The sequence below is a fragment of the Leucopleurus acutus genome, assembly GCF_964270905.1.
Source record: "Leucopleurus acutus genome assembly, chromosome: 8".
NCBI lineage: Eukaryota > Metazoa > Chordata > Mammalia > Artiodactyla > Delphinidae > Leucopleurus > Leucopleurus acutus.
In genome coordinates, this window is record NC_139151.1 from 8231321 (window position 1) to 8257372 (window position 26052).

General features: G+C 50.6%; 1 protein-coding gene across 3 annotated transcripts in view; it reads left to right on the forward strand.

Moving 5' to 3' along the window:
* The window catches only part of KIRREL3 (kirre like nephrin family adhesion molecule 3), a gene marked incomplete at its 5' end in the record, with an annotated part of 540300 nt that overhangs the window by 408065 nt on the left and 106183 nt on the right, over positions 1 to 26052 (forward strand). For all 3 annotated transcript variants that reach the window (XM_082845695.1, XM_082845696.1, XM_082845697.1), the window contains one exon: positions 13744 to 13821. In XM_082845695.1, the coding sequence (XP_082701821.1) occupies positions 13744 to 13821 (78 nt within the window). The remainder of the gene's footprint in view (positions 1 to 13743; positions 13822 to 26052) is intronic.

Consider the following 26052-nt stretch of genomic DNA (forward strand, 5'->3'; position numbering starts at 1 on the left):
TCAGTTCCCCAGCCAGGGATCAAACCCACGTCCCCTGGGTTGCAAGGAGATTTTTAACCACTGGACCACGAGGGAAGTCCCTAGAGAATGTTATCATTGTCTTGACTTGTAGCACACCCCTGCTCTTTTTTTTTTTTTTTTGGCCATGCCGCGCAGCATGTGGGATTTTAGTCCCCCGACCAGGGATCGAACCTGTGCCCCTGCATTGGAAGCACAGAGTCCGAGCCACTGGACCACCAGGGAAGTCCGCCCCTGCTCTTTATAACGGTATATTATGTTGCTGTTCTAACTAACTCTCACGTATGGGGCACTTGCAAGGCACCCAGCCTTGGCTGCATGCCTTTGGACAGGTAATAGGGACACACCTCTCCTTACCTCCCAGCGCTCTGCATCAGTCTCCAATCCTCACCACAGACCAGGAGGTCTGCATTCCACAGATCAAGGAAACAATGAAGGTGGACCCTCAGATCAAGAGCCCAGGGACAGTGGAAGGCTCCACACTACTGTGTGACAAGTCCCACAGACGGTGGGGTCAACGGTCCAAGCTTCCTGGGCTGGCTTCCCTTTGTCTCAGGAGCAGGGAGATGACCTGGCTGTCCCGTCCAAAGACTTCCTGCTCAGCAGGCCCCTGGGTTTAAAGACCCCTCTGTGTCTTAGACTAGCCCACCTCACTGTGCCCTCCGGCCAGAGAACCTTCTCCAGATTAATCAGAGGTATAAATCCTCCTGCAGGTCAGATCTGAGCCACCAGCCTCCTTCCCATGGCTGTGATGTCCTCTGTGGACTGGCCGGAGCCCGAGTCAAGGTCCCTGGTGGTTTCTTATGGGCAACAGGTCACACCTGTTGGGATCATGGATCCCACCGCCCACGTATACTGAAACTTCTGAGCTCCATTGCCCCCAGACAGAGGAGGAGTGGTCCAGGTCTTTCCTGGTACCACCCATGCCTGCTCCCAGAAGTAGTAAACAGCCGACGGGTGACCCAGCCAGCAGGTGGTGAACAAATACCATTTTCTCTTGAGGGGAGAATGGTTTAGGTGTCAGCTGGAGTCTGGAATTCCTTCCCATTCTCCCACCGTGATATGCAAGCATGCGCCTTCCTCTCCCTCTCTCACACCGTCCCAGTGACCGCGCCCTCTGCCCTGGCAGGGCAGGGTTGCCAAGTTGATAGCCCCGAATGGGGTCACCTCTCCGGGGCTTGGCTACTGACGTGTGCAGAGCTCTAGCAGCCCCTGGCACGCCTATTAGCAATCAGCCTCCTGCTGGGCTGGCCTCGTGATAAATAAATTTTCATGTTCTTACTAAGTGATGGCTGGTGGTTCAAAATCGCTACCCTGGAATTGTTTGAGGTTGATTCCATAATCAAAGCTCTCAGGCTCTCCTCCACCCCCTCACTGCTGAAAGGTTATCATTAAAGAGAAGAAAGGCGCTTTGATTTCTGTTGCTGGGCTGCCAGCTTGGGTCTGGGGCTCTGGGGGGAGGTGGGGAGCCTTGGTTCTACCCCAAGCCTTGTGTGCAAATCTTAGCTCTGCCAGCACCAGCTGGGCAACTTGGGGCAAGTTGCAGAGCCTCTCTGATCCTCTGTACCCTCCTCTGGGGCTGTCTCAGGTATGGTGAAGCTCAAGGAGACCTTGAGTCTGACGGGTGCTTCTAAGCCTGCCAAGCCCTGTAAGTGTGTTAGTCCTGATACCCAGTCACAGCCATATTCTCAGACCCATGTTCAAGTCCCTTAGGGGCAAGGGGCTTCCATGGAGCTTTCTGGAAATAGTGGACCGTCCATAAGGCACCTTGGACAAGAACATGGGATTAGAACCAGCCCATGGCATTCACCCTAACCCACTCCCAGAGGTATCCCCCAGAAAGAGCTCAGCCGGTGGACCTGCCTCACCCTGTCTTCCTCGCCTGCCCCTCTCCTGTCCACATCTGTGCTTTTTGACGACAAGAGAAACATGGGGCTAGGGCCCCCATGTAGCTAGATAAATAATTACTAAATAAATAAATGAATAAAAATAAAGAAAGAAAGCCTCCAGGGAGCTAGAATTGCTGCCAGGCTGACAGGTAACTGGCAGATTCGATTTCATTATAAGATACAGAGCTGTAATGGGGTGTGTGGAGCTCAAGGAGGATTGCAGTAAAGGGAGGACAGCAGCGTTCCCTGCCGTCCCCGCCGGCTCCTCTACGGACTTTTCTGCCTCGCCGGGTGGGCGGGAAGCTGGGCACTGCCCTGGGGGACGAGGTCTGGCCAAGCCTGGCCCTCCCCTCCTCACCAGCCTCACCCGCAAAACGGCCCAAGTCACGATGCGCTAGTGGACAGCCCTAGGTCGGAAGTGTGGACGGAGGGGCGGAGTCAGGAGGGCTACACACTCACCCACACTCTCCTCCTCTGCCCCAGGGGAAGGTGTGCAGCTTCTGAATGGACACAGCCCACGCAGCCAGGCACGGCATGGTGACCGGACTGTGAACAAGGCAGCTGTGACTGGCCTGGCCTGGGGACAATAACGTGCCACCACCTGGCCTCCCTCCTGTCCTGCTTTTCTACCCAGAAAGTGGAGGAAGCTCCCTCCAGCTCACCGAGGCCTAGTCTACCCCCTTCCATCCCAAAGACCCTAAAAGACCCTCCCCTCCCCGCACTCCTCGGACACATTTCCCTTCTCTCTGCCCTCTTCCCTTGTGCCAGGTGAGAACTGACGTCTCCCTCCACCCCAGCCCTGTCCAGTGGGATGTGGGCTTGAGGACAAAGCCTGGCCATCCCCACCTGACTCCAGTGAGAAATGCTTTAAATCCAGCTCATGGCCTTTATGGGACCCTCCTGGCTCTTCCTCAGCCTTTATGATTTTATTTGGGCCATAAATGGGTGACGGGGGGGTTGTAAGCACAAAACTAAACAGCAGCACTGCTCCTGCTGTCCCCCACCCCCACTCCCACCCCTCCATGCTTCCCTGCCCTACCCTCGCCCCCTGCCTCTCTGGAGGCCACCCTTCCTTCTCCAGGCATGGACTCCCCAGGGACCTGGCTCCCACGGGGGCTTCTCAGAGCCCCCCGACCACCTGGCAGTTCCGACCTAATTGGCCAGCACCCTTTGGACACACGTGGTCGCCTTCCTCCCACTGGGGTCTGTGCGGGTCACCTGAGCTGTGTGGGCGGCATCTAGTCTGCATCCTGGCAGAAGGGCACAGCCTGGGCTCTGGAATCAAATGGACCTGGATTTTAATCCTGACTCCTCCCCTTCCCAGGTGTGTGACTTCGGAAAAATTACCTAACTTTCCTGAGCCCCACCTGATCAATGGGGCTACGAACCTGTGTGAATAGCAAACCACAAATCAGTCTTACATTCATAGCCTCTTATGGGGGCTCTGCCTTCTGGCTTTAGATCTGGTATTGAAGAGAAGGGCAGGGGATGGGGTGGGAGCACGTGGACGTGGGGAGACCTTGCAGGCCTCCCACTGCCCTCAGCCTTAGGCACTGGGGACTTTTTTGGTCCTACTAGAAAAAGGAGAGGAGAGATGCCCTCTTTCTGCCTGGCCTCCCAGCGTAATTAACTGCATGTACCAGGCTGAGCATACCCAGGGGCAGGGCCACAGCTCTCGAGCATCGGCCCCGTTCAAACATTAGTCACCAACCCCCAACTTGCTCTTAGGAAAAGTCTAAAAGCCTTCCAGGCCTATGGCCTTCAGCAGTCCCCGTTCCTCACAGGATAAGTAGACTGATGGCAGGCCAGGGCATGGAGGGGTGGCCTTCATCATCTCGTTTCTCTGTCACGCTCCTCCACAGAGCAATTAAGCACTGGGGTTAGATATCCTAAATCAGAGATGGCTGAGGTTTTCTTGTACATGTGATAAAACTGCTTCCCATAAAACTTCTCCACCAACATTATTAAACTTCCCCCGATTCCCTGCACCTCTCACAAAAAGATTATACTAGTAGCGCGAAGAACCTCGTTTATAGTCAGTTTTCTTGGCCTCCACATTTACTAGCTGTTTGACCCTGAGTGAATATTTAATCTTTTGGATTACCAGTTTCCTATTATTAGGAACAATAATAGTACTTACCTTACAGAATTTTTACGATAGAAAATAATGCATGCAAAGTACTCAGCCCAGAGACTAAGCAATCGTAAGTAATCAGTAAATGGCAACTTTAATTGCTCTGGTGAATTAAGTGAACTTGGCCCCACGGTGGGTGATACCAGCCAGTGGAGAGGGGCAAGGCGAGGCCACGTCCAGCCCCCAGGGGAGGGGTGGGCAGCCAGTGTCCCAATTCCAGGGTGCAGAGGGGTGTGGTGGACTCTGCTGACCCTGGGGGCTGCACTGATGCCCAAGTGGCCCAGAGGAAGGCCACGTCCGGAGTCAGCTGGTGGCCACGTTGGAACTCTAAGCAATTAATCAGCTGGGAGAAAGACCCCCAGGCAGCATCTGAGGGTAGGTGAGGAGTCGTATCTCACAGAGAAGGGAGACCAGCATGGAAGCCACCAGGCATGGAGTCAGGCACACAGGTGTGCCCAAGCTTCACCACTCACAGCTGAGGGACCCTGGCAAACTCCTTACCCATCTAAAATGACCAGTTCTTTATAAACAAAGACAGGAATAATAATACCTAGCTTCATAACGTCTGTGTGAGGGTGAAACAAGAAGAGGAAAGTAAATGCCCAGGGCTGTCTTTTTCCTGCCCACGAGGTACAGACTCGGGGCAGTGAGCAGAGATTTGGAGAAGCCGGAGGACTGGGGACCACATGGGACCCTGCAGACACATGGGATCTGGGGCCAGGAACAACACAGACAGTCATGGGCCCCACAGCTGGTGGTGAGGAATTTGCGGATATGCTGCCTGCCTTGGCCACACTGGGGTAGGGCCATGCCAGGCAGTAAATGGCACGGCTGAGGCAGCTGAGAAGGCAGGGGCTGGCAAAGGGCTGCCGCGATGTTGGTCCTTGCTATTGTAGGGAGCCGCAAGGCGCTTACCATCTGGGGCCTGAAGGAGCCTTGCTCCCTGCAGGAGGTAGTGAGGATGGGCTGGTGGCCACAAAAATTTTTTGGAAATATCACAACGATTGCCAACTCTTCCTAAAAGAGGGTCACTAGATGTGAGCTTTTTTTTTGCGGTACGCCGGCCTCTCACTGTTGTGGCCTCTCCCGTTGCGGAGCACAGGCTCCAGACGCACAGGCTCAGCGGCCATGGCTCACCGGCCCAGCCGCTCCGCGGCATGTGGGATCCTCCCGCACCGGGGCACAAACCCGTGTCCCCTGCATCAGCAGGCGGACTCTCAACCACTGCGCCACCAGGGAAGCCTTAGATGTGAGCTTTTTCTGTAATTCATTGTTTCAAAAAATTTAATTTAAGACCACGTGTGTTTCAGATTTCTCTTAGAAGAATTTAATTGGTATGTAATAGCATAGTTAATTAAATACAAATCAATTGTTTAAGAGAACTAATTGATACTTAACATGAACAGTGAAAAACTTAGTTCTAATATAATTAACTCATTAAATAAGCAATGAAAGAGCAATTATGTCTTTACAACAATGTAAAGTTTATAGTGCTTTAATAAACTTAGCATTAGCAAGCAATGCAATTCAAAAATTATGAAACAGGTATTATTGGTCTATTAAACATTTATTACTTGTCCTAGAGGCCCAGAGCCACGCACTAGACAGGATTAATAAACCTTTACTATCCCACTCTTCAGGATTCTTTCCTAGAGAGTTTGATCAGAAAACTGTGATCTTTGCATGATTTATGGGCACCCTTATTGCCTGGGATGTGAGTAATTATGCTGAAAACAGGACTAGGCAGACCCGATGCAGAAAGCAGTTCAGCAGAATCATAGTGAGAATTTGCCAAACGTGAGACTCCAGCATCCTGCCACCAGGGGCCTACCACCGGGCAGAAAGGCTTGTGATGAACCATCACTTACGAGAGAGGCCATGGGTACAGACACCCAACCAAGGCAAACCCCAGACAAATCTGCAGCCCCCCAGGTCCTTTAGGAGGGCCACCCCACCACCTGAGCTCCTTTATCCTCGTCGGGACCCCTACAGCAATTATTGCCGTTCATGTAGAAATGACTCCAGCCCTGCCTCATGACGCTTCTTTAACTGAACCATTGCTTGTCTTTGACGCTACCTTTTCACAGGTGTATGCCTTACATAACCAACTGGATCATAACCTCATTGGGAGAGGAAGCTTGTGTTACGTATTTTCGTCTTAGCATCGTGCCTCTCGAGTGTTCGTGGGTTGGGTTTTATAGCTGCCGCATTTTGTAAATACTTGCTGGTTATGGAGGGGTGGTAGCCGTACTATAGCAGAGGTTACCTGTATCATCCCACTGCTTTTCACATAATTCATCACGTTACGAATTGGTCTACAGACCAAGAGATTTGCTCTCCGAGGTCAGTGAAGCTGGTTAAAAATGTATTTCTTCAGATCTGAACTTGTGCTCATGTAATCATCCAGGACCTGTTCACTTGGGGATCCTTCAAATACAGGAAGTCCAAAAGGCACCGTTGTCACGTGTAACCTCATAGGCTTCCTTTGTCAATCACTTCCTTTGGGTCAGCGTTGTGGTGTGTGGGTTTTCTCTAGTTGCAGTGAGCAGGACTACCCTTCGTTGCAGTGCACGGGCTCTAGGCACGTGGGCTCAGTAGTTGCAGCATGCAGGCTCTAGTGTGCAGGCTCAGTAGTTGTGGCTCACAGGCTCTAGAGTGCAGGCTCAGTAGTTGTGGCATGCGGGCTTAGTTGCTCCGCAGCATGTGGGAATCTTCCCGGACCAGGGATCGAACCGGTGTCCCCTGCGTTGGCAGGCGGGTTCTTAACCACTGCGCCACCAAGGAAGCCCTGTCAATCACTTCTGACCCAGCCCCCTCACTTCCTGCAGTCTTCCCCACTAAAGACCTTGTGGTTGCCATTGTCCCCTTTCTCTGCCTAAGCCACTCTGATGCTTAGCCCCATTGTCTCGGTCAAGAACATCTCTCCGAGTCACCATTTCCTCTCAGTCGCCAGCACCTCTGGTCCTGTGGCCTCGCCTGTGACACCCCCTGGCTGGTCCTCCTGACTCACTTCACTCCTCCAGCCCAGCTTACTTGTCTCTGCCACACTGACCTTCAAAGATGCCACCTAACAGCTCATTATATCACCTTGGACAGGGTATTTCACCTCCCTGAGTCTCCCCTTTCATAGCTGTTTAAAAAAAAAGAAAAAAAGGAGGGTAAGGAAGGGGATTTGATGATCTCTAAACCCCAGTCTGATATTCTGTTTCTGTTTCCTGAACTCTCCCTCATCAGTACTTCATTCGAGGAGGCCCTTTTCATCAAATGCTGTCTCATTGGATTTGCATGGCAACCATGTGAGAAGGGTTTTACTACCAGTATCCATATTTCGTAGATGAGAAAACTGAAGCCCGGAGAAGCCCTGAGGACTGTTAAGGGCTGAAGCGAGGCTCCAGCCGGCAGTGGTGGCTTTACAGCACACGTGGCCTCCCCTACCCCCAGGGCTCCCCTGTGACTCCAGCCAGGTCCAGCTGACGTCTTCTCCACCTGCTCTCTGGAACTATCTGGGGAGCTATTTTCAGCCCCTGCACTGCTCTCCTGTGTCAAGGTGGCGGGGATGTGGAAGCTCTGAATGTCCCTCTGAGAAGCCCAGGGTCCTTTCACCTGCTTTCTCCTCTCAGGCTGTCTTGGGAGAGCAGGAAGAGGGGGCACATGTCATCCCATCGCCTCCCGCCAGGAGTGTTCCACAGTCTCCCAGCTGCGCTCCCTTGTCTGGTCTTACCTTCTCCCAGCCACATCTGCCCCAGCGCTAATATGGTCTTTATAAGACGCAAGTCTGGCCTTTCTTCTGCTAAGCATTCTGTAGGAAAAGTCCAGACTCCTAGGCAAGGCTCACCAGGTCCTCCAGGTCCGGTCCCTGACTCTGTCTCCTGCCTCGTCTCACTTTCTCTTCTCCCGAAATCTTTGCTGTATCCACACCAAACTGCTCGCCCATCATGCTTTATTCTTGTTAGGTCGGCTTCTGGGGACCTGCTCCATCTAAAAGCTTCAGGTGGTAAAGGGTTAGTCCTCAGCAGGCACCCCTGAACCACTGTGACTGGGCACGTTGGGGACAGAAGGGCCCCCAGATGCACCGAATAGCCTCAGAAATGATGAGGGATAGCCATAAAAAAGGACAAAATAATGCCATTTGCAGCAACATGGACGGACCTAGAGATTGTCATACTGAGTGTTATCGCTTATATGTGGAATCTAAAAAAAAGGGTACAAATGAACTTATCTACAAAACAGAAATAGAGTTACAGATGTAGAAAACAAACTTATGGTTACGAGGGGGTAAAGGGAGGGAGGGATAAATTGGGAGATTGGGTTGGACACACACACACACACACACACACACTGCTATATATAAAATGGATAACTAATAAGGACCTACTGTATAGCACTGGGAACTCCACTGAATCCTCTGTAATGGCCTATATGGAAAAGAATCTAAAAAAGAGTGGGTATATGTATAACTGATTCACTTTGCTGTATCCCTGAAACTAACACAACATTGGAAATCAACTCTACTCCGATAAAAATTTAAAAACAGAAAGAAAGAAATGGTGAGGGAGAAGGACGTGGTACCTGTCCATTGTCACCAGCTCGATCCGTGGTCACTTCACAGCTCATTTGTTTCTGGCTGGGGCAATAAGCAAACACTCTTCTAGCCAATGTCATCCTCACGCTGGCAGCAGGAATGCTCACAGCATCCTGGGTTGCCACCAAGACCCACAGCTGCCCTCCCTCCCCACCCGCCCTGTTTCCCATCATCTCTTGTGCCCCCACCCCCATTGTCCCACCTTAGCAGCCCCTCTGGCCACTCTCCAATCAGTTGGTGCCTCTCACAGGCCTTTTGAGTGGTCGTGCAATGCTGCTTCCTGCATCCCCTGTGACCAAGGGATGGGAGTCAGAGTCTTGGCCAATGGAAATAGCCAGGTTCTATAAAAGACCAGCTTCTCCCCTCTTCCTGTCTATGTTAGCTTGCTAGGGCTGACGTGACAAAGAGCCACAGACTGGGTGGCTTAAACATCAAAAATGTATTGCCTAGGGGCTTCCCTGGTGGCACAGTGGTTGGGAGTCCGCCTGCCGATGCAGGGGACACGGGTTCATGCCCTGGTCCGGGAGGATCCCACATGCCACGGAGCGGCTGGGCCTGTGAGCAATGGCCGCTGAGCCTGCGCGTCCGGAGCCTGTGCTCCGCAACGGGAGAGGCCACAGCAGTGAGAGGCCCGCGTACCGCCAAAAAATAAATAAATAAAAAATAAAAATGTATTGCCTAACAGTTCTGGGGGCTAGAAGTCCACAGAAGATGTTGGCAGAGTTGGGTCCCTCTGAAGGCTGTGAGGAAACGCTCTGTTCTAGGCCTCCCTTCTTGGCTTATTGATGGCCGTCTCCATGTTTATATGTGTGTCTGTCCCAAATTTCCCCTGTTTATGAGGACACCTGTCATATTGGATTAGGGCTCCCCATTGACCATTTTAACTTGATTACGTCGGTCGAGTCTCTTTGTCCAGATAAAGGCACATTCTGAGGTATTGAGGTTACGACTTCAACATTGGATTTGGGGGGACACAGTTCACCCCACGGTCCCAGCCAGGACCACTGATCTCTGCTGTCTCTTCTCTGTCTTGAATCATGGCATCAGCAGCCCTGGGATCCCGGAACCTACCCTAAGAATTAGCCAGAAATCAGACCTGGATTCTAGCCTGAGCACTGTTACCAACTGCGCTTTGGCCTTGAGTTGTCATTTTACTTCTCTGAGCCTGTTTCTGAAACCAAAACAGAGGAAATAATTTCCGCCTTGCGTGCTTCACAGAGCTACTGTGAACACCCAATAAGATAGTGAATATGACAGCGTCGTGAAAAAATAAGCATCCCACAAATGTGAGGTAATATCACTGCACTATCATTATGATTACTAGTAAGAATAAAGGAATCCTTGGGCTAGAAAAAGTCCCATCCTCACCCTCTGAAACTGAAGGAAAACCGTTCCATTTAGGAAGCCATCCCTCTTTATTCCTCCCGAGAGGAAACCTCACGCTTCCCAGACTCCTGTTCTGATGAATTACAATGTTCGTTCACTTCAGACCATCTGCATCTACCTAATCCACCGTGCCAGGGTTAAGCCCTCCTGATTCCATTCTGGCCCAGGTTGGGGAGAACTGATTACTACCCATTATTTCTTAGTCATCTCTTTCATTAAGTCAGACTTTTCCTGATCCGTCGCCACGTGCCAGGCACTGTGCTTAGGGCTAAGGACTCTGAGCCTAAAAAGGCACTATCCTCACCCTTCTGCTGCTCAGTCTAGAGGCCGGGAGTTCCTGGGGTGCAATCTGGACTTCTCCCTAAGAAACACACCGCTTCCCAGGGAATGTTTCATTGTGTAGCAGCGTTCCCTAATTCTTTGTTCTCCTGAGACAGCGGCCTCCACATCCCCATCTGCAGGTGACACTGGCCTTCTTTGCTCTGAACTGTCCTTTAAGCCAGGATGACTCCATTCGCGTTCATCATTTCCCATGGGTACATTCGGCGCATCTGGTGGTTCTGCTACTGATTAGTCCTCAGCCAAATCCTGCAGCCCCAAAGTCTACGTGGAGAAGACCCCATCATCTCGCTGTTCTAAAATAGGCATCTAGGACCCTGACTCCACCATCCGTCCCATGCCATGTGACAAGGAAGGTCGCAGTCAGGTGGCTGGTCTAGATCACAAAGTGAATGATTGATTCACTTTTGACTGATTGGCAATCATTGATTCACAATGATTGTTCAACAATGATTGTTCTTTCTATCACATTCTTTCATCTCTCCCGTAATAGCCTGGTTGATCTGGCTTGGTGACGTTTTCCCAAGAGGATGCCATAGGATCCTGCTTCCCCCCAGCTCTCTCTCTGGTCAGTATTTTGTCCACAGCCATCCTCCACACCTGTGTTTCTAGATTCTCCTCCCCTCCCTCACTTTGGCCCGTGGCCTGCTTCCTCATGTGGAAACAATGACCTCTAATTTAGCTCTGCAATATCTCTCCCAAGAACACCCCAAATTTTCATATATGGATAGCTAGATAATTCCCACTTCGCTCATCCCCCAACCTGCTCTTTCTTGCAAAGATCGCAGTGGCTTCTCCCCACTTCTCAGTAAAGACTCAGTCAGAGAGCTCTCTCACTTAATAAATTTCTGCAGTGTGCTTATTAGGACCTTGTAATGTAGACGCCTAAATAATTAAGACTAACCCACAAGTGTCAAATTAAATGAGCCAAATACATTGAGAAATTGCCTGGTCCTCCATTTCTTTTATTAATCAGGTTTTTTAAAAAACTTCTTTTCCTGCTCATTTGCAAAAGTCAAACATGGTCAGTGAGACTCTTACTTATAATAACCGTGCGTATGTGCAGTCTCTTTCCCTGGGCGATTCCCCCGGGGGCATATTATATATGACATAGGACAGGGTCGGTTGCAGCGGCAGAGACAGCCAGCCCAGATAACACAGAGTCAACAGGTTGTCCCCGGTCTCGAAATCTTTAGGAGAATCGTGCTTCTTCCATTTCCTTGAGAGTCGAGGGGACTGTCCAGGAAGCCCAGCACGAACACGGGCCAAAATCCATCCAGCATCTCTCGCCCTCCACCCCTCAGTGCTCACCTGGGCTCGTTCCTGGACTCAGTGCAAGAACCCAGGATCCGTTTCTCATTAGGAGCTGCTACAGATGTGCTTCAGATGAGCGTAAGAAGTCAGTGGAAAATAGAATAGGAATCATCAGCAATTGTATCATTGTGATGATGAACAATATGCATGCAATTATAATGGACTGGTTAACTCTGCCTGTCGTCAGCATGTTGAGGTTTCAATACAGCGCCAGGCAAGAGGATATTGTCTGCTGGAGCTCAGAGCCTCCCCACAGCTTGGGCTTCCGCTGGCCCCCTCCTGGCATGCCGCATTCTTGCCTCTTGAAGGTGGTTGTTAGAAAGGATCCACAAATATAGTAAGTAAACATCAAAGGGGCTTTGATCCGCACGGCTTTCAACAGAGCAGGAGCCCCTGAAGAAAGGGCCAAGGCCTTGGATGAGGGAACTCAACATCGTCAATTTGAGCGCCTGAGATGTAAGGCTGTTTGAAGTGAGGGCGTTTTGGCCGTGCCTTCAGACAAGCGTGGAGGGAAAGGAAGAGAAGTGAGTGCCTTTGGAAAAGGCACGCTCAGATCTGCTTCTCTGCTCTTTACTGATAGTCAATAAACCCCTTTAAAGAATCAGGAGATCAAAGCCTGCGACCTCCTTGGACCATGGCTTCTGCCACCGCCCACCACACTTTGTTTTCCTCTGGGGCTGGAGCCCCTGAGCTCGACTTAGCCCTGTCTCTTGGGCCCTTTCATCCTGCTGCCCAGAGAGGCTGGGTGGAGGGGTAGGGGGCAGAACGAGCCCAGCCTCTCTATGCTCTGACAGCCTAGATGCAGACTGTCTAGGGCTCAGAGGAACACCCAGTGTCGTGGGAGAAGCTGCTGTGACACACCCCTCAGGGGGAACCTCCTTCTCTAAGAAACCGATGGAGAGAGTATCTGGGCGTCCAGAAAGCTAGCAAAGCCTGGAAGGAGCTGCAGACACGTCCCCACCTCCAGAAATCATACCCCTTATCCATTTACCCAGTTTATGGCAGCTGCCACATTTGTATAACTCCAAAGCAAAGAGGGAGGGGCAGGGAGTCTACAATAATCATGGGTAGCCACTTAACATTTTTGAACTTCAATTTTCTCATCTGCGTAATGTGAATAGTAATAACCGATCTGCCTACCTCATGCAGTTGTTGTGAGGGTCAAAAGAGAAACTTGGTGTGGAATTGCTTCAAAGCCCACAAGTGCTGAAGACAGGTGAGGAAGAAAGGATAAATACCAGAGAGGAAATCTTGCCCGGTTGGCTGAGGTACTCCAGTCCAACGCTCACACACAATGAGCACTGATTTACAAAATATCGTAGGGGAGAAAACGGTCTCTTGCTTTCGCTACCTGGAATTGTTGTTCTAACCTCTTGTTCCATTGGGTCAAAGTCTTGTGGGACCAGAGTCTGTGTCTTACGTCTCTCAGCCATCCCCACCCCTGTGCTCTACACTGTATTTACACCTCATAAGTGCCGGATGACAATACTGAATTGCGCCTGAATATAAGGATGAACAGGGATCCCCAGCCCCAGAAATTCACTCTCTCCCAAAAGATAGACTCCTTCTACCTACACCTTGACCCCTGTGTCTTCTTCCAAATTTACCCAATCACTCCTTTGGCCACTGTGTCTAGTTGTACTGTTCCATCCTGGACACCGCTGGCTGGACTCTGCCTCTTCTCTGGCTTGACAACAATCTCGGTGTGATCAGAGCATAGTCCCTATGCCTGGGATATATAGGGCCTCGTGAGCCTATAGAGTAACGGTTATGAACATGGACGCTGGAGTCAGGCTGCCTGTGTTCAAAATCCCGGCTGTGCCACCTACCAGCTCTTTCACCTAAGGCTGCCTGCTTAATATGTCTGTAAATGGGGATAACAATGGCATATACCTCATAGGGCTGTTGTGAGGATCAAATGACGAAATTATTGGTCTTAAATTATGTCTGGACCATAATAAGTGCTTTCTAAATGTTTGTTAAGTAATTAAGTAGCCCTGTTTATAAGAGCAGCAAGCTTTACATCCCTTGCACTGACCCCTGACCCACTCCCACCTCACCGACCTCTGCTTTTTTTCCAGAGCTGGGGCTCCAGAAGAGAGGATGCTGTCTGGTGCTGGGCTACATGGCCAAGGACAAGTTTCGGAGAATGAATGAAGGTCAGTGAGAACCCGCCCTCTCAGGGGAAATGGGGAGGGAAGAAGTTATGCCCTACAACTACGGTACCAGGAAAAAGAGCCTGGGCCATTTCAGAAAGGACAGTGGACACATCAGTTTGGTTTCCATGAAGCCGTCCAGCTAGTAACATGGGGAAGAGGACCTAATGCCTGAAGCACTGTATGCTGATTCGCGAGCATGCTTCATGTCCTATCTTCCCTCCTCCCTTTGTGCCCCCTCCTTCTCTTCCTCTCTCTTTGTTTCCTTTTGTTCCTCAGCTACCCACCCAGTGCAATTAAATCTGCTTCTATTATCTTTTCTTTTTCTTTTTTATTTTTTTTATTTTTTTTATTTATTTTTTTGTGTGTGTGTGTTACGCGGGCCTCTCACCGCCGCGGCCTCTCCCGTTGCGGAGCACAGGCTCCGGACGCGCAGGCCCAGCGGCCACGGCTCACGGGCCCAGCCGCTCCGCGGCACGCGGGATCCTCCCAGACCGGGGCACGAACCCGCGCCCCCCGCATCGGCAGGCGGACTCCCAACCACTGCGCCACCAGGGAAGCCCTATTATCTTTTCTAATCCAGACCTCTCTGCCCTTTTCCTTAATCATTCACATGTCTTGGACGCTTATTGAATTAACGGCACCTCACGGGGCATTTGGGAGGATACTATACAAGAATGAGGCAGCACTTTTATTCTCAAAGAACTTCCCCTCGAAAAACTGCCCTCTTTTCTGACTCCATTGGCCCTACCTCTCCCACTCACTCATAGGCCATTCTGCCTCCCTCTAGCACTGGGTCTTTCCTCTGAGGTTTGACTGGGCCACAGAAGGCTGGAGGAAGGTACTGACATTGATGTGGAGGCTAGGATGTGAGAGGAGTGCTGTCACTTACGGGCCTGCTGTAATAAAGAGCCAATCTCCTCATCCCCAGCCATCTGTCTCCATGCAGTTCATAAGCCTCTCCATCAGATGCCACAGACTGTTTGTCAGGCTTCAAAAGTAGGTAAACAATGGCTGGGGAGGCCATTTATTCAATAAAGTCAGACAAATGAAACCCTGGCTTCTCACCAGCCCAGCTTGCCGTGAGCTGGGTCCCTCCCCACTCAAGGACCAGGGTCCCTGTAGCCTCATTCCCATTCCAGGCATGAAAAAGGCAGCTCACCTGTACCATCTTAGCCATCTTCCTATGCTCTTCCTTTGCATCTTCCTATGCTCCTTAGCTGGCTCTCCTCCCAGCCCACAGACCATGACACCCACAACCCCATGTGCTCCCCAGACCTAATGCCTCACCCGCTGTAGGTTTGTTGCCAGCACACATCATACTGACAGTTTGACAGCCGTTAAGCCAGCACAATTAAACATAAAGACTATCACCTCCCCCGTTTCAATGCCGTCTGTGTAAGAAGGCAACAGCCTCAAGAAGCTACTTCCTCTTTGTTGGAGCTCCGTGGCTGAGCACAGCCAGGGTTGAGGGCTGCATTTTCTGCATCCAACCAGTCAGTATCCCTTCCTGACTTTTCTCTTTCGCAGCTTACCCCTCCCTTCCCAACACCATGTTCTTGAGAGCCGAGGCAGTAACATCTAATTTGTAGAAACTGACAGCATGCCTCTGTCCATGGTGCTGAATAGACACATTCTCTTCCTGGCAATGCTCATTAGAGAAGCTGAAATGAGGGTCACAGGGAACAGGGGTGCCAAAAAGTCAGGATTTGGACTGGATTTGAAAGCTCAAGCTCTGAGTGCCTGACCTCAGTAGAAGGATACTGGCTCAAGATCTTGGGGCCTAAAAAAAGTCATATCACAAGGCTGATGAACACGATTTGACTCCCTCCAAATTTTCACAAGTGACTTGGGCTGCCATAACAAAATACCATAGACTGGCTTAAACTCAGAAATTTATTTTCTCACAGTTCTGGAGACTGGAAGTCCAAGATCAGGGTGCCAGCATGGTCAGGTTCTGGTGAGAGCTTTCGTTCTGGTTTGCAGACAGCAACATTCTCACTGAGTCATCACATGGCAGAGAGAGAGAGAGAGAGAGAGCGCTCTGGTGTCTCTTCTTACACAGACGCTAATCCTATCAGATCAGGGCCCTACCCTTATGACCTTATTTAACCTTAACACTTTTGTAAAGGCCGTATCTCCAAATACAGTCACAATTAGGGGTTAGGGTTTCAACATAGGAGCAGTGGTGTGTGTGGGGGGGGGGTGCAGCAGGGGAACACAATTCAATCCATTTCTTTGCCATAGCAGAAATGTACGATGGTAATACTCTGAACCAGAGGTTAGGAAAATGGTAAGAAAAATAAATGCAGCCTTAATATCTCCTTAGACTTTGTTCAAGTAAAGAAGGAAGGAAGAAAGTCAGGGAGGACTAGAGGAGGACTTGGAAACACGACCAGCACCAGATGACTTCTGAGGACTGTTAGCCTTACTTTGTGCAACAACTAAGCTGAGGCGGCATTTTAAACTGTTTTTTTCTTGTTAAAAACGGCAGATGCCAGAACAATGCCTCTTCTCTCTAAGTGCCCTCTTCAAACACACACAATCCATATAAACGGGTTACTCCTTCCAACTGACTGTGGTCGACCTGGTTAGGAATGCTCTACCCCAATCTATACCCTCCGCCAGTGAAGACAAACTGAGAATCAAGGAAAAGGCAACAGAGACAACGGCAATAGCCAGGAGGTAACAGAACGGCTAAGCCCCAGCCCCGCCTTCCTCTGTGCCTGTGATTCTCGCCCCTCCCAAATGCCCCCCCCCACGCCCTGCACACATTCAGGCTCACACACAACAGCACATACAGTAGCTGCTGCTGCTTCTGGGTAAACAAGGAGACAAGGGGGTGGTAAGCAAGTGAAACCACCATGTGTGAGGAGTTACAAATCTCAGCTAACAGAGGAGACAGGATAGGAGGCGGGTGAGTCACTGGGGCAGAAGGAGGGATGCCGGGGGGGGGGGGGGGGTAAGCTTTGGCTCTGGAGGGGTGGGAGGCTTGAGGAGGGGAGGTGGGAGGGGCCTGGAAAGGAAAAGAATGTTTCTCTGCTCCCACTCCAGCCAGGCTTTCTGCCCCAAGTGCCATATTATACATTTTTTTCTCTTTCTAAAGCTCACATGCCCAAACTCCAACATGTTTGCACATAAGAAAAAAGCATCGGCAAGCATGGGGAGCTGTTTTATGGTTTATAATTATCTTGTTCCAATACTCAAAATGATTATAACTTCCACATATTAATAATTGAACTGGAATCGCAGCTGTGACATAGATCAAGAAACAGGCATCTCTGTCCCCACTGCACTACACTCCTTGCTGTAAACTGAACAATTGGTAGAAGAGTTTTAAAAATGATAATTTTTTCTCCCGGGTGTTAGAATTAGTGAGACATTGGAACAATTAGCTGCCTCTTCCATCAAAGATAAGGCGGTGAGCATTATATTTGCAATTTAGAATAAAAGTAAAAGACCAACTAGTGCTATATTAAAGCATGTTTGTTCTGTTTAACAGTATCTAACAGGGTGTCTGTCACCCGGGGAGAAGTCGTCCCCTATTTCATTTGTTTCCTTAATTTGGTATCTTTTTATTTTCTTTTCCTTCCACTCTCTCCTCCTCACTACACTCCCCCCAAAAATAACAGCTTGAGAAGAAGCAAGAGAAAAATAATGAATGAACAGGAACTTTATAGATCTGGGGTTTCTCATAAGCTAGAGTAAACGCAACTGGTGCCGTTAAACTACAAAAACCAATACAAAGAAAACACTATTCAAAGATCATTTAAGGGGCTTCCCTGGTGGCGCAGTGGTTGAGAGTCCGCCTGCCGATGCAGGGGACACGGGTTCGTGCCCTGGTCCGGGAAGATCCCACATGCCGCGGAGCGGCTGGGCCCGTGAGCCATGGCCGCTGAGCCTGCGCGTCCGGAGCCTGTGCTCCGCAAGGGGAGAGGCCACAACAGTGAGAGGCCCGTGTACCGCAAAAAAAAAAAAAAAAAAAAAAATCATTTAAGGAGGCATGTGATAGTTAATGAGAGGTTTGCTCTATTTAGGAGCATGTAATAGCTTCTCGGGTAGAATGTGCAGCATTTGCAGGAATGGAGGTGGTTGGTAAAATATGTGTGTGTGTGTTCTTTCCTGTTTGGACTCAACACATCTGAGGCATCAAATGGAGATATGGACAAAAATCAATGAAGGGCTGTCAAGAAAGGTGCAAATAAAGACAGACTAGGCATGGGACTATTAAATTTGTTTGACATAATTGTCTTCATGTGATTAAGTACATGGTGCTCTAAGTAGGAACTGCTGGAAGGAGATCATTTATTTATTCATCAAACTTTCAAAGAATACCCACCATAAAAATAATACCAATCTTTCATAGTAAGTGCCAGCCACTGTTCTAAGCACTGGAGCTTTAAAAGTAAATAAGACACAGCCTCTGCCCTCCCGCTCCCAATAGAAACACACAGGCGCATCTCAGTGTTCCTGTCACCTCCACAGGAGGTCCTGCCAGACCACCTTACCTAAAGCAGATACCCCTCTTGCCCCCACCATTGTGCTCCGTTGTGACAACCAGCCTATTTACTTTGTGGCACTTACTCTAACTGGTCATTATTCATTAGACTGTCCCACCTAAGAGTTAGCTTCAGGAAGGCAACGGTCCTGCTCCCTCATTTCCTTGCCAGTCCCTGGGCCTTAGCCCAGTGTCTCGCACATAGGGAGTAATCAATTTCAATTTAAGTAATTAATTAGTGCCAAGAGTGGCAATGGAGGAATACCCAAAGCCACCCACAAGGGTAAGGTGGGTCTGGAGAAGGAGCTCAGGAGGCAGAGCATCCTGACGTAGAGCACGAGTCTCCACATCCCCAGCAATTCCATAAGCCTTACCTCTCAGCCTCTCCTCCGAGGCCAGTGCTACAGTCCCTCCTGGGAGGCTAGGACCCGGGCAGGTCAGCCAAGCGGAGGACTAGGAGGTGAGGCCACCAGTGGGGTTGTCCGTCCTGTACCCACCTGCCCTCCTTCCTCACCCCTCCTACTGCTGGGCCACCTTGTCATCTGGGGCATCACTAGGCAGGTATTTCCCATCAGATATGCAAGGGGAAGTGCCCTAACATGACACACACACACCCCATTCCCTTTCCTCTTTCCATCCTCCCCCGATTACCTGATTACCCATTTCTCCTGAAGAGCCCAGAACCACTTACCTGCTCGATGCACATTGCTTACCCAGGGCGGATCCTATCCAAGGGCAGAATAGGAAGCTCTCGCATAGTGTCAGATGAGGGGCTCTGCTTGCCTCTCAGAAAGCCCAGTACTCCTCTCTGCTAGAACCATGAGCAACTCTAGCGACTGTAGCACAGCCCACCCACCCAGGGAGATCTGGGACCATGGAGGGACTCGCCCAGGGTCAGTAGGAAGTTGCTGGAAGAGCCAGGACTACAGCCCAGCTCTCCTGACATCCAGTCCAGCCCTTGTTGAATTTGGAAAGAGGAGGCTGAGGCCATGATCGGAGGGGAAGCCCCTAAGGCTTTGACTTGAAAATACAGAGAAAGTGGAAGAGGCAGGAGAAAACGGGGGCAGAAGACAGGAAACTCCCCAGCTGATGTGGGAGAAAATCAGGAAAGACGTGGAGAGGGAGACACAGGCCAGGGAAGACCCTTTCTTTCTATGGAACCAGAAAAGTCTACTGGGCCCTAGGACTCTTGAAGGGGGAAATGAAGGGGAGGTAAGGAAGAGGATGCTTAAAGGAGGAGAGGGGAAGCCATGAAGCCCTGGCCTCCCTGCCCGGGGGTCCCTTCAAGGCCAAGGTGGGCCTGCCCATGAGGCTCTCGTCCTCTCTCCTCTGGCTGCGCATCTGGTAGGCAGCAGAGTCCCCAGACCTTCAGAATCACAGGGACCGGCTGCTTCTCCCAGCTCAGTGAAGGGAAAGCAGATATGCCTCCCAGCACTGTCACTTTCATCTTCCCAGAAAGAACAAGTGCAAGTGATTAGCAAAGGCAGCTTCGTTGACTGGGGGTGGGCCACTGCGGGAGGGGCGGGAGGGGCTGAAGGGGCCGAGGAAGGAGAAGGCCTGCTCCATGGCCACTGGTCCACACAGGCTCAGGCTGCAGCACAGCCCCTGGGGGCACCATCCTCCTAGGCCAGGCTCTGCATGCCAACGTCCTTGCCTTTCAGCCTGTGAGGGAGACAGAGCCCTGGAGGATGAGAATCCAGGCATCTTGAGCAGCTCGGAAGTTCTTTGGGATGGCAGGGGCACCCATCCTCTCCTCCTGCACCCCTGTTCCCTAATCCTTAAGAATGAGTCTAACACGTCCACTGCTCCCCGTCTGTCCCCTCACAGAGTGATAATGAGTAGAGGTGCCCCATGGGCATGTGTATGGCCTGGGGCAAATCCCTAAACCCCGGGATGATAGATAACCTCTTAGTGGGCAAAACTGGGTAATATTGGATATGATCTCCGTTCAGTCTTTGAAATGTGATGATTCAAAAATCTACCCCGGCTCTCAACACCCTGCCACACCCTCTTCTCACCCCCCACCCCATAATTTTAAATGCTTTGGTCACCAAAGAAACCAGCACTAGGAAATTCGGCAGCCTCAGAGGCAGATGTGTGTCTGTTTCTGTCTGTCCTTAGAGAATGAATTCGGGCCCATGTCAGCTGGACCCTGGGTGGCTGGGAGGCCGTCGCGCTGGCCTGCAGGACAAGCTGCACTTTCTTTTTTGGCGGCGTGGGCAGGAGTCCGGTGGTCTGGACTTGGCCCGGGGACCTGACCCAGGGGAGGGTGGGTTGGCTGACACTCGAGCTCCTGGCCCTCTGCCTGTCGTCCCCCAGAGTCTGGCTCATGCCGAGGGCCCACCATCATTTTCCTGAGACAGTCCCTTCACCGCCTGCCAGGGCGCCCCGGATACTGGCTAATACCGTCATTTTGTTAGTTGGAGCTTTTGGGTGCATTTCTTCTTATTTCATTTTTCTTACTGATGTGTTTTCTTCCACTGGGGCTGCAAAGCTCATTATTTGTATAACGTGCCTGTTTATTATTTATGGCAAGACTCAGGTTTCCAGGGCGCTTTATGATTGTTATTTAATTAGCTCGGCGCCTTGGAACAAGGAGCCCACCGTTTCCATTCTCCTGCCTCCATCTGACGGTGGATTTCGGAGCTTTTCCCCAGACCTGTTCCTCCAGCCACCAGCCCTCCCTGCTGCTCTAAGGCGAGCTGGGGGCCATCTAGACCACAGACCCTGCCAAGCTCCTTTTCAGACTTCAGTTTCCCTCACACCCCTCTCCAATCCTCCGCAAGACCTAGAAATGTTACCTCCCGACTGTCTCTCGAATCCGTCCACCTCTGCCCATCTGACGGCCAGCGCCCTTACCCATCGCCAACGCCCCCGACCAGGACTGCAGCTGTGCTCTCCTAACTGGTTCCTTGTGTCAATCAAGCTCAGCCCCTTCCCTCCCAGTTCTTCTTCCATCCTTTAGCCACAGCAATAGTTCAAAATGCAAATCTGAAAATGTCACTTTCCTCTTGAAAATATTTCAATAGCTTTCTATTGCCGGTAGGGAAAATACCTAAATGCTCGGCATGTTTTATAAGGCTCTCTGTGACCTAGTTCCTACCAACCCCCTTGGCCTCATGTTGCCCCCTTAATACTCTGTACTCCAGTCACATCAGCGTGCTTTTGGCTCCTCCAACAGGGCATATTCCCGCCTGCCATACAGCCTTTGTCTACACTGGTCCCCCCTCTTAGGATACTGGTCACGCTCGCCACACCCCATCCCCAAACTCTTCACATAGTGACCCCTGCTCAACTTTCAGATCTCAGCTGAAGTGTCACTTCTCCAGTGAGGCATCCTCAGACCCAGCCCTCCCCAGTCTCGATCAAGTTTCTGTGTTACATGGTCTCATATTTCTTTCCTTCCAAGGGCTTAGCTCAGTCTGTACATAGAAGTGCATTTTGCAATTATTTAACTCAGACCTGTTTCCCTTCCCAAGTCTGTAAGTTCTGCTTGGTCTCCATTATCTCCCAGGATAATGTTTCATGGCATCATGTTTGCACAAAGTAGACAATGAAAGAAGAGCAAGGACAGTGAACTTCTCTGCCCCTGGGCAGTGGCTCCCAAGATGCTGGGACTGGGCAACTTGAGAATCACAGAGGAAACATTAGAAATCACCTGGAAAAGAGGAAGCTGAGACTCAGAACAGGGATGGGCTTGCCCAGAGCAGCACAGCTGGCGAGCGGTACAGCCAAGGCTTGAACCCAGACTCCTGAGCCAAAGTCCACTCCCCTGCCAGCTCTTCCATTTTTATTTTAGGCATTCAAGCTTTGCTGCCTAGAGCTTATGTTTACTTTATAGGTAAAGAACTCTCATTTTCTTGGACCACTTCTGGGGGTGGGGGGTGGACCGTGTTTTGAAAGAGACAAGAAGCAAGGACCTCTGGAGAAAAGGATGGGAAGTAGGTTTTTTTGATACAGGGGTATGTTTTGACATGAAACATATTCCTATGAGCCCAGTACTGTGCCGGGTACAGGAGCTTCAGAGGCTGGATACAGCCTCCGTCCTCAGGAACTTCATCCTCCACTTGGAGAGATTAGACATATTTCGTGTCAAGCTGATTTTGGGGTTGTTTTGGTTTTGTTTTTTCTCTTTAGCCTTGTGGTTAGTATGCTTAATGGTTAAGCACTGTGGCTTGGGAGACACAGAAATTTAGGTATCGTCAGGTTTAGAACCATATCTGCAGGTTTAGAACCATATCATCAGAGATTCTCAAGGCCAGAAGGGACCCAAGGTCATCTAGTCTAAACCCTCTTCTGATGGCTCACTATCCCTGCCAAGTACCAATCCACGTAAATACTTTTGAATACTGTGGTGCTGCACGCTCATTCATTCACCAACCATGTATTAAGTGCTAACTCCACGCCCAGCACTGTGCTGGGCCCTTGGCATGTAAAGACACAGTCCCTGTCCCAAGGATATCACAGCAATTACAACACAGTGTCCTAATGGCTGTAACCAGGTGTGTAAAGAGCTATGGGAGCAGAGAAGAGGAATCCAGTCAAACTGTAGGCCAGGTGAGCAGGACCCAGGAAAGCCTCTCGGAGAAAGTGATACCTGAGCCCTGGGAACAAATTTTATTATAAGAGGCTATTGTAATACCTGCACCCCAATGTTCACAGCAGCACTATTTACAATAGCCGGGACATGGAAGCAACCTAAGTGTCCATCGATAGATGAATGGATAAAGAAGATGTGGTTCATATACACAACGGGATATTACTCAGCCATAAAATGTAATAATAATAACGCCACTTGCAGCAACATGGATGAACCTAGAGATTGTCACACTGAATGAAGTTAAATCAGGCAAAGAAAGACAAATACCATATGACATCACTTATAGGTGGAATCTAAAAAATGATACAAATGAACTTATGTACAAAACAGAAACAGACTCACAGACATAGAAAACAAACTGTGGTTTCCAAAGGGGAAGGCGGGGGGAGGGATAAGCTGGGAGATTGGGATTAACAAATACACTCCACTACATAAAATAGGGAAACAACGAGGACCTACTGTATAGCATAGGGAATTCTACTTAATACTCTGTAATGGCCTATATGGGAATAGAATCTAAAAAAAGAGCTCATATATGTATATGTATAACTGATCACTTTGCTGTACACTTGAAACTAGTGCAACATTGTAAATAACTATATTTTAGTAAAAACTTAAAAAAAAATAAGAGGTCGTTGCAGCCTATGCTTGAATCCCTCCAAAGACAGGAAACTCACTGCCTACCAAGGCCATGGGCAGCTCCTCAGCCAGGCTCTTATAAAGGAGTTTCAAATAGAAAACACCCCTTCAACCCCGAGAGTCTACAGTTTTTTCATTCTGGCTGCACTGGGGACAATGGGACCGAGGGACAGGTAGCAGCCACTGGCCAAAATCCCGGGGTCTCACCCCACGCCACCTATGCCGTAAGTAGTCATCCTTTCCTCTCTCTGCCTCCCCTTGCCCATCCTCAGCCAGCCCCAGAGGCTGCATCACTGAATGCTGAGACCCTCCCTCCACCCCCCTCCCCAGGGAGGGACAGTCTGAATAAATGAGGGTGCCTAACGGCCTGCGGTACCATAAAGTTTTAGAGCTGTGTGCCGGAATGAGCAGGTTCAGGCCGAGATGAATTATCCAGACCTTTTATCAAAGGAGAGTCAATAAAAACCTGACTCAGAGTGGCCGTGTCACACCACCGAGCCCCGTGCTCTGGAAATAGTAATCAGCGGGTGCGTCTCCCCCCAGTCCATCTGCTTTCTTCCCTATACCTTTCCTTCTCCAAAGTATTCGTTTCCATGGTAACTGTGTTGTTACTGGTATGGGAGGAGTTTAATGACATTCAGAAGTACCAGATCAAGTCCATTTATATAATGGTTTGAAATACACATAATGGCCTGTGGCATATAGGACACGGTGACAGTTTCAGTAACTGCGTACAGACTGTGGGATAAATAGAGCGATGTGACACTCCCCCCAACCCCCAAATCAAACGTACTAGGAATAACCACTATTCTTAGTACAAGAGCAGAACTTCTCAACCATTACTCAGGAAAGGGTCTCAAAACACAACACCAAGCTGTTCTCTCGTTGAGGAAGGATGCTGGCCAGACTGTGGGTCCTCTGCACCTGCCAAGGTTTGACCAGGTGTCAGGTGGGGCAGGTGCAGAGGAGAGGAAGTAGCAGCCGTCCTGCCCTGGGAGCCCCGGGCACCCGCCTCGGCCAGCCCGCGCTAGGACATGGGCTTCAGGTGCCTGTGCTTATGGCTCCTTTCTGTCTGATTCAGAAAAGACTCATCAGGCACCCACCGTGTGCCTGGCGCTAAGGGTGATGTGGTGATGAAAAACACGTAGAAGAGGCCCTTACCTTAGCTCGGGTTCCCCCAGAAGCAGACCCTAAGCACGGACTCATCCAGGAGGTGCCGACAGCGCCAGAAGGACGGTAGGGCATTGACAAGAGAAAGGGAAGGCGTCCAAAACAGAGGGTACCATCAGGTCCCTGAATGGGGGACAGCTGGAGCCTCATCCCAGTGGGGGGTTCTGGGAAGTGCTGTGGAATCCATGCCTCACAGTCAGGCCACCCGAGGATCAGGGTTATCTACAGAGCACTCTTGCCAGTAACTGGCTGAGGGCTGCTCGGGTCGGGGTGTTCGCTCCCTGGCACTTCTGTCCTGCTCTTTGCAAGGACAGGGTGGCCTCTGCAGCTGAAGAGGAAGACCTCAGGAGAAGGGCAGCAGATGCTGGCAGCTGGGAGTCGGCCTGAGGGATACAGGTGGGGCACTGGCAGAGTCAGCTACAGCCCCCAGGGAATTTTGAGTCCAATGGGGAGATAGGCACATAATGAAATAGCAGGAGGCAGGGTGGTGGGAGAGCTAGAGGGGGGTGCAGGTGAGATGCTCTTGGAGCACAGAGGTGGCGGGAGCCAATTGTCTGACTGCAGTAAGACTGGAGGGACTTGGGGAGAGCGGCAGAAGGGAGGGGGCAGCTAGCCCGCAAAGCTGTGGGGCTAGAGAGGCACTTTCACACACATGTCGTTCAATCCTCATGACATCACAAAGTGGGTGGTGTTAGCTCCATTTTGAGGACAAAGCAAGTGAGGCTCAGAGAGATTACGTCACCTACCAAAGGCATAGAGCGAAGATTCAAACCCTGGTCTTCCTACGCCTACTCTGCTTCGGGGAGCTTTGTGTATTTGGGGAGATGGGGATGGGGTAATTCCCTCCGTCACCGTCAAAGGCAGACGTGACCAGAGCCTGTTGTGCATCCGTGTAAATTTCTCCCCTTGGCCATGGACTGCCCACTCCCGTATCTCCCCGCATTGCATTGTCCACGGACCCACACTCAACCAGTCAGACAGCCCCTCTGATCCCGCCCCAGATGTAAGCAGGACTGACTGTACCTAATATTGAGTGAATTATCTGGAACTCACAGCCCTGCGGGTACAGGAAAGAGAAGAGGCAGCCTGAGGGGAGGGCTTCAGTTCTAATGGCCCCGCGAGCATGTCTGCTGCCTGCCGCCCTCCCAGCCCTGCTCCAAACTCCACTGCCTCAGGAAATACGGCGAGGAGGGATCACGTACACGCATGTCCCTGGAGCAGCATTTCTGTAGCAGGTTAATAGTTTTGCTGTGAAATAGAGTCCGCATAGTTAAATAAGGTGGGCAGAGGCTGGGTTAACTCTGATTAAAGAAGTCTCTCCTACTGA